The 8,588-nt window shown below is 39.6% G+C and overlaps 1 protein-coding gene across 1 annotated transcript; it reads right to left on the reverse strand.

The window, feature by feature from the left end:
* Nucleotides 1–1,664: 1,664 nt before the first annotated feature.
* Nucleotides 1,665–8,499, reverse strand: fkbp4 (FKBP prolyl isomerase 4). The gene is made up of 11 exons (XM_085412125.1): nt 8,101–8,499; nt 7,441–7,585; nt 6,941–7,083; nt 6,121–6,241; nt 4,816–4,972; nt 4,284–4,374; nt 4,106–4,189; nt 3,832–4,017; nt 3,557–3,700; nt 3,055–3,150; nt 1,665–2,948 (listed from the first exon to the last, which is right to left on the reverse strand). The coding sequence occupies exons 1-11, from the start codon at nt 8,197–8,199 to the stop codon at nt 2,847–2,849; spliced, it is 1,368 nt and encodes a 455-aa protein (XP_085268251.1). The 5' UTR covers nt 8,200–8,499; the 3' UTR covers nt 1,665–2,846.
* Between the last annotated feature and the right edge of the window lie 89 nt (nt 8,500–8,588).

Raw genomic sequence — 8,588 nt, forward strand, 5'->3', positions numbered from 1 at the left:
AAAAAATAATACTTGATCTGCGAATACTCGCACAAATATGGCAAAATTACTTCAGCGCAAAGTTTCATCAACGTGAAATATAATGATATATTTTATTTCCTGTAGCGAAACGTTTCCCTTCTTTCCGAGCTCCTCAGGTCACAACTTTTGCACGCTTGTGATTTATTTTGAAATCTGAAACAGGAAACACTCTTTAGTATTCTAGCTAGCTCGACGTTACACACCGCTGAGATTAAAGGGAGGAGTAAACACGTTCAGCGAACACACACACACACACACACACCCTTTACCCTGGGATTTACCTGCAACAGGTATAGCAACAAATGCTTCCTGGATTTTGTTGCCTTTCGAGATTTTTCCTACGTTTCACACGTAACATGTATTCGTATGTTACAATTACACATTTGTAATAAAGTTAGACAACGTAAAAATTGTCTTCAAATCTAAAAAGCAAAACAAAAAATTTGTTGCCAGACTTTGAGGGTGCGTGTGACTTTTCTGAATAACAAACACGCCTAAGAAACAATATTACCAATGCTTTAACAGCCACCATGACTAATCCAAAGTGCTATTCAGTGGATGCATGGGATCATTAAGGGATAATGGTTAAGACTATAAACAAATAAAAAGTAAAAGGGTTTTTTCCCTATTGAATTAAAATTGTTTATTTTTTTTACATTTATTTATATCCAGTGTTGCCTCCATCTGTTCATAATCGTAGACATGATCAAAAATGCCAGTGGCTATATGGATTATATAACCACTCTGATACTGTATGTCTAAAATCAAGAGCAGCAAATAAAAGAACAAAGGGCTCATGGCATAGGGAACACAAAAGAAAGCAGACCCTCCCAGGTAAGCGCGATCCCCACACCTGTCTGCCTTTAAAATGCTGAGTCACTAAAAGGAGATCTTCTCAGAAGAAATGTCTGTAAAAAGTTAAACACTGTAAAGAAAAGATTTTTTTAATACTTTTGACTTCTGTGGAGAATAAGCAGTACTGGGTCATAACTACCCCAGAGGGAGAGAAAGCACATCTGTAAGCTGAGTGAGAGAGCTTGAGGATCAGATAAACACCTCTTCCTCCTCAAGACAAGGCCTCCTGACTGTCACAGGTGCAAGCTCGGTAGTTTTAATTTTCAAAATACACACAACACTGGTATTTTTGCACAGAGATTTTAATATTCCTCCCATAAAGATGGAGAGTAAACAGCTTAGTTAACCTTATGTTTCATTAAAGCACAATATGAAACAATAATAATTAAAAAAAAAAAAAAAAAAAAATGCATTTACCGTCCCACCCCATCACATCTTTTTGCAGTAGCTTACTTTATGTGACAGACAGTGCAAACACCAAATTCAGTTAACTTGCAATGCAAATATTACAAATCAAACTTATTACAGGTTAAATGGCTATCATCAACTCGTACAACCTTTAAACATTTAAAATCAGGTCAATTTAATTTTGCTTAACGTATAAACAAATTCCTCATCATAGAGCACAAGTCCAGCTGAGGAGTCGCCCTCCTCGTGTGACACTGTCAGCAGATTCTTTATTTTGCACACTTTGTGTCGATGGATACATCACAGGTTCTCAAGTTCCTCACGTGACCAACGAAAAGTGGGAGGAAATGCATGTACAAGTCAAAAATATCACACGCAGCTGAGTTGTATCCATTTGTTTATTAAATCCTTCTGTCAGGACAGAACAAGCAGTGACTTTTCCCCCCCAACAAAGATGAGCTGTACATACAACCCACAGCCATGTTTTTAAAAAACCGGGCCTCTCATTTGGTTTTTCATCCCTTTCCTGCAGGCACTGCTGACTAAAATGAATAAAGGTTCATTTAATCCTCTCATGTACAGTCTAAACCTGAATCTGACAAGCCAAATATGTACACTTTCATACAAGTACTTTTTTTTACAGTAAATTAAGACTTAACTGCTTAATACTCGAGGGCGTCCAGGAGAAGCTAATTCAGGTAGTTTCTACTGTAGCTGCTTTAAAAATGCACATATTTCAGTTAAGTAAACTGTTGTATTTGTAGTTTTGAGAACAATACAGAATCACAAGCACAACACTAGGAAATAAAAAGTACAAAAAAATCATTTCCAAAGCAGAAGGTGAACAGTCCTGTACCCTAGGGGTTAAAAGTGAACTCCATTTTAAACTGAGAGAAAAGCTCCAAGTCTGACAGCTATTTCACACCAACATCTTATTACTCCACCTATCCACAGTGCTGCTACATACATACTTTGGGACATAGGCACTAACATTGAAAACACAGTGGATCTATGCACACAGCCATCACAACTCTAGGAATTGATCAGTAGGCCCATGAGGAGGCTCGGATGGACAGCAAAAAACATAGGGTGGGTCATACAGAAGGTAGTGCAAGGTGGGGGATGGTCTAGCCCTTGACGGGTGAAGGTTCTGAAATTCAGCACTTAACATTTTGGATGCAATTCCCCCCCACACTTCCCAAATTCTTTTGAAACCACATGCACAGTTCAGAGTTGAGGGGGAGGGGTTTGGGGGGGGGGGGGGGGGGGGGTAGGACTGTAGCATACAATTCATTTAAATCCACGTCCCACGGTGCCTGACGACACCCCACCCCACAGTCGGCTAGCTGCCACAGCAAAAAGCCCAACAAGAAGAAAGCCAGCGAGGACGTGCCCAAGGTCAGTGTTGTCGATGACATACTCATTCTCACACACAAACAATCACACCTTAAACACAAATGGCCAGAGTTACAAAAGTCTGAAGTACAGATGAACCGCAGGAGAGAATAGGAAAGGGGAAAAAAAAAAAAGAAGACAAAAAATAAAAAAAGCTGCGTCTTCATCTACGCTTTTGCTTCACCCCCAGCTTCCTTTTCTCCGTTTTCAACCTCCATCGCATCTTCTCCGTTCTCCACGCTCTCACTCTTCCCCTTCTCTGCTTCTTTCTGTTCACGAGACACAAACCAGTTCAGCACACCTTCACTTTTTGCCAAACCTAAAATCGTGCTTATCACACCCTCTTGTGGCTGTTTTAGTAAACAGATCCATCACCTTTGAATCCCTCTCTGCAAATTTCTGGAACATGTTGGCATAGATGCGTTTGTCCTTCTCGTGCTGCTCCTTTATACGTTTCTGACAAAGTAGCACCTGGAAGAACATAAAGCAGACGTCACCCTGCTGTATTTCCAGATATGTTATGGGTACAACAACAACTAAAAGACTGGATATGCAGAACAGTTGTTTTATGACCAGTGACCTAAAAAAAACAGCATTTTCAATCCCAGAAGCACAGTCATATTTGTTCACCCATCCTGGTTTGTTACTAAATGAATCCAGTATAAACTTTCGTTTACACCATGAAAATAAATTAAACATTCACCTGTCTCATTTTGGATGGTAGTAGAATAAAATTAGACACATTAACCAAACTGAATTGTAACTGCCATAACAGAGAGAGACAGATTTTTTTAAAAATTAAATATCATCTTAGATTGATTAAATTTCAACATTGAAAGCTGCTTGAATTACACATCAAAGGCACACTGTGTTATACCTGGTTCTTGGCAGCTTTGTTGGCAGGATACAGCTGAACCACTTTTTGGAAATCATCTCTCGCCTTCTCAAACTCGTTCATTCCAAACAGTGCCTCTCCCCTTCGGAATAACGCCTTTTCATTGGATGCATCCAACTCCATCGACTATAACATAATTAAATATAATTACATAAATATAATTAAATGTTTTCAGTATTTAAGCAAAAACCAAGACAAACCACTGATCACACACACACACACGTGCTGCTTTAAGACAAAGAACAGTTACCAGATACCTTGTCACAGTGTTCCAGGGCTTTGTTTGGCTCCTGTAGTTTAAGGAAGCACATGGCCAAATTCAGGTGTGCAGCGAGCTGCAGTGCTTTCGCCTTCTTATCGTCCTCTTCTGACAAACCAGATTCATGTTCCAGCCATGACACAATCCTTTTGTACTGCACTGATGCATGCTTATATTTTCCCTCCTGAAGCATATAAACCATTGCATCACAAAACATCTTGAAATCCAAGACAGGATCACTTCTTAAATTTAAAACAAAAAACAAAACAAACCTTAAAATACTGTGTTCCCTTCTCTTTGACAATGCTGCTCTGCTCCAGCTTTTCTGAGGTGTTCATTTCCCATGATTCCTTAGCCTAAAATAGAAAGAACACATTTTCCTTTTTAGATGAAAATATTGTAAATGAGCATCTAAAGTGCTGCTGTGTTTGCCACACACTCCCACCTTACCTTCTCAAAAGCTGTTAGTTTAATCTTGTACTGCAATGTCGCTCCACCAGGAATGTTAAACTTTGCGTTTCCTGCATTCCCGAAACCATATCTAACAAATCAGACAAACATATCATTAGTCATGAGTAAAGGGCACAAAAATCACTGCTGGTGTGCAACTTAAAAACCATTTAAGTTAAGGTATTGGATACTGCAAAAAAAGAGATAATTCTGCAGCCATTTTCCTGTTTAATCACATTGCAAAGCTTAACCGTTATAGTTGATTATATTAGTCATTACTCATGCTGTCACTTAGCTTAAAACCAAAGACTGCACAACTATCCAGTTAAAAATTCATGTAGCTAATTCTTGCAGGAATTAATGTTTATTTACTGTTACAGCAGCATCTTTAAACTGTGGAAATATTCTGTAAAGAGATGCTTGAGAGCTGCAGAAAAAGCAGTTCAAGAGTCTAAAATTGGACTGACTTCATATGAACATAAAATGTCACCACTATGAAGTTAGTGGTAAGAATTTGCACATGTGAACATACTTAGGTTTAATTGTGAAGACCGCCTCCTCTCCCTGTTCCATAGCCATGATAGCCTTCTCGACTCCAGCTGGCAAACCGAAACTCTCACCATCTCCAATTTCAAACTTTAATTCCCTCTCGTCAAATACACTGTCATCGCAGGTCCCTATCACGGTTACTGAAGAAGACAGAAAATGTTCAGGTTAGTTCATGTCCCACTCAGTCTTGATTTCTTGGCAGACTGCCACGTTACAAAGTCAGCCATTTCTAAAGTGTCAGTGAAGTTCTTTTCCATCATTCGGTCTCATTTTTAGGAACCTTAAGAATTCCGTGTAATAGTACTTGTATGATTACAGACTCAGTTTCTTAAAGAAACCAAAACTGTCTTACAGTCATCTTTGAGCATTTACAGTCACACTGATGAGCTGGAGACCCGAGTAGACATTCCTGTTATACTTGTGTGCATATTCGGTGGGCTGAAATGTAAATTCTCCCCGAACTCCCAAAAAGTTGATTTTGTTCATCTAGACGTAGCGGTTTCAGTTGGAGAAACATTTCGTCACTCATCCATGTGAGCTCTTCAGTCTCAGCTGATTGCAGGTTTAACCACGCTTATAAACAGTACCTTTGCACAATGATTGAAAGTAGCCCACTGAGTGATCATTAATATGCAAAATGTCATGACCATTGATCAAAGACCATTGATTAATGGCCGTAAGTACCATTCATAGAGAGTTGTGGAATGGCTGCAACCACAGCATTGTAACACAGTTGGTCCAAAGGGGGGGGAACAAAACAAAAGTGAATGCCACTCAAGCTCGCAGACTTGGAAAGTATAATCGAGGTTTTAATCAAGCCCAATACATCACCTGGACCATTGCTGAAAGTGGATATCTGCAGGTTTACCTTTGAATAGCTCTATATTGTAGTGGTTTAGACAGTGACTTGGCAAGTAAAATGCTGCTCGTTTAACTCCAGCTGGAGTCACAAATCGCCTAGAAGTGTAAAACTCACAAATCAAACATGCAAAGCTACTTGCTCTAGCGACCCCTTGTGACAAGGGCGCAGGAGAAAGTAGTTTCTTCGTTATGTCTGCAAGTCCACTCTTGGTGACAAAACCAATCGGTTACTGAATTATTATTCAGTGGGTTTGTTAAAACATAATAAGGGACATATAAGACCATAACCAAAGGCAACGCTGTTTGAAAAGATTATTATCCTCAATATGCTCTTACTTAAACACATTTAACCAGGGACTCTACTTTCCAAGGATGGAAATATAAAACATGAAATTAATTGTATCAAACACATTTCTGGATGAATTACCTTCAACAGCTGCTCCTTCATTAGGTTTAGAATATCCCTCTCCTTTAGTGATAATGCGTCGGATGATTCCTCCATCCTCTTCTTCCGTTATGTCTTCCCCTCTAAATTCAAACAGTTCCACCTATAAGCATGTAGACATGTGACAAAAAATGTATATCTTTTCATTAAAAAAAAACAACAAAAAACAACAACTTTTTCAATATAATTTCCAAAGTTCCCAATTTTTTCCTCAAAAGATTAGTTATTTTGGGGGCAGGGGGTGGGGGGAGCAGTCATTCAGGTTTGTATTTTTTTCCTTTTCTTTTACTGTAGTCTTTAAACAAAAGGTTACAACAGTTATCCTAAATGTATGAAAAGGTAACAACTGGTTTTATACAAAACAATAAAAACAGAAGGCTGTATAACAATTTTTAACACCATCAGAAGCAACAACTATAAGCACAGTGGAGATTCAAATTGTGAAACTGCTTATCATGATTTGCTTTTTTGCAAGTCTGGCCACAGAGATACCACTTAAAGAGATAAGCATTATCAGAAAAATTATTTAAGTTATCCTAAATGCTAAATTTAAGCATTTTATGATCCACAGCTGAAATTCACTGCAAAGATAACTGAGACAGACTGACTGAAATATGCAATGTGTAACCTGAACTGTAAAGGTAATTTATAAACTTGGAAGCAAAAAGATTGTAAAGTATTTTGTACTTGCTGAATTGAAGCCACTTCTCAATTTCTATCTTATCATGGGAGCCCAGATATATAGTATCTCAAACTACACAGTTAAAAGTACTTAATGGACAATGAAAACTGGCATCCTTACCTCAAAAACAAGAGTGGCACTGGGTGGTATCTTGGGTGGGCTGCCTGCAGAGCCATAGGCATACTCTGGCTTACAGATGAGCTGGCACAACTCTCCAATTTTCATTGTGGCTACACCGATGTCCCAAGCCTTTATTACTTGTCCTATGGGGGGAAAGGTAGATTACATGGTAAATGGCCTGTATTTATATAGCACTTTACTAGTCCCTAACGACCCCAAAGCGCTTTACACATCCAGTCATCCACCCATTCACACACTGGTGATGGCAAGCTACATTGTAGCCACAGCCACCCTGGGGCGCACTGACAGAGGCGAGGCTGCCGAACACTGGCACACCCTTGTCTCAAGGGGCAGCAACCCCCTTTGTGGTTATGTGGGGTCATGTGGTTATGTGTTACCTTAAATGCATTCTGGTTCATTTCCTTTATTAAAAGGTCATTTTTTAAAACGTAGAGAAAATCCTGCACTGGTTGTGCAGCTATAACAAATATGAAACTAACCTTTGCCCAACTCAAAGGAAAACTTCTCTCCTCTGTCTCTACTGGAGTCAAAATGAGTCCCGTCCAGAAGTGTGCCCACATAATGTACAAACACTTTGTCGCCGGACATAGGCAGTTCTGTGCTTGTACCTTCCCTTTTGATCACCTGGAGAAAAAGGTAAGACGAGAATTTATCAAAGAACATCAGAAAGCAATTTCTTGAACATGCTTGTGATCGCTGCCTTGCACGCGCACCACGCACTTCGCTTAGTGAACGACTAAATTGCAAACTTGTTTATTATGAATGAAGGCCTATATATTTAAAGCCCTCAGTATGTGTTTAATTGTGGGATGAAATATAGAATGTGTCCATCAATAAAATGACAGTTGTTTCTTCAAGGCTCCAGATCCTTCTAGAAATGCAGACCGTTTCATTGACAGCTAGTCTTGTTTCTGACATTCTGGTACTGAGTTAGTTCTCATAACTGTGACGCTGCATACCATTATAAGGTGTTCCTAGCATTAAAGTTAGCTTTCGTTGAATTTTTTAAAAAAAAAATCAGTGTATGCGACAGCATAGCTATCGATAGCTAACGTTAACCTAGCCGAACAGTAAACAAGCTGTCAGCTAACCACTCAGCTAGCTAGGTGCTGAGTACCAAATCAAGCACCATTTTTTACCTTTAAAACACCCCCATCTTTCTTTGGTGTGATGTCCTCTCCTTCCAGGGGGATTGTATGTTGTACTTCACTTGTTTGTTCCTCTGCAGTCATCGTCATGAAGCTGATCTGTCCCTTCTCTGCCTTGCACAACAATCCAAACTAACACTGGCTAATAGTGACGGTGGCTAAAGCCCCTACTACTCCTCAGATCAAGTGCTGCAAGCAACAACCTGATCAACGTTTACTAGCTGGCTTAACTTCCTCGAGAATACAGCACAACTACCAACTAGCAACAGAGGTCCTTTGCTATAGTTCACCAGTCACGCTGCTATCGGCTTATAATACGAGGTTTACGCAATGTTGCCTTCAGTCCACGTTATCCTGCAATCTGGCATCTCACAGACGCTTAAAGAAGGGCAGAGAACTTTCCAGACAGTCTAGGAGGTACCGGGGGGGAGGGACCAGCGTAGGTGACGTTAAATATAGTTTAAAGGATCTACCTGGAA

Source organism: Rhamphochromis longiceps, linkage group LG7 (genome assembly GCF_057381845.1).
Source record: "Rhamphochromis longiceps isolate RC_006_pf linkage group LG7, R_longiceps_female_GT1.1, whole genome shotgun sequence".
NCBI classification, from domain to species: Eukaryota; Metazoa; Chordata; class Actinopteri; order Cichliformes; family Cichlidae; genus Rhamphochromis; species Rhamphochromis longiceps.

Bases quoted from the DNA above. Each gene is read 5' to 3' on its own strand.
- fkbp4 (XM_085412125.1), bottom strand. From the start codon at position 8,199: ATGACGATGACTGCAGAGGAACAAACAAGTGAAGTACAACATACAATC. The intron at 4,375-4,815 runs GTATGTTCACAT...CTGATTTGTTAG, and splicing joins GTCTTCACAATTAAACCTAA to ATATGGTTTCGGGAATGCAG. The intron at 3,701-3,831 runs GTATCTGGTAAC...ATTATGTTATAG, and splicing joins CCCTGGAACACTGTGACAAG to TCGATGGAGTTGGATGCATC.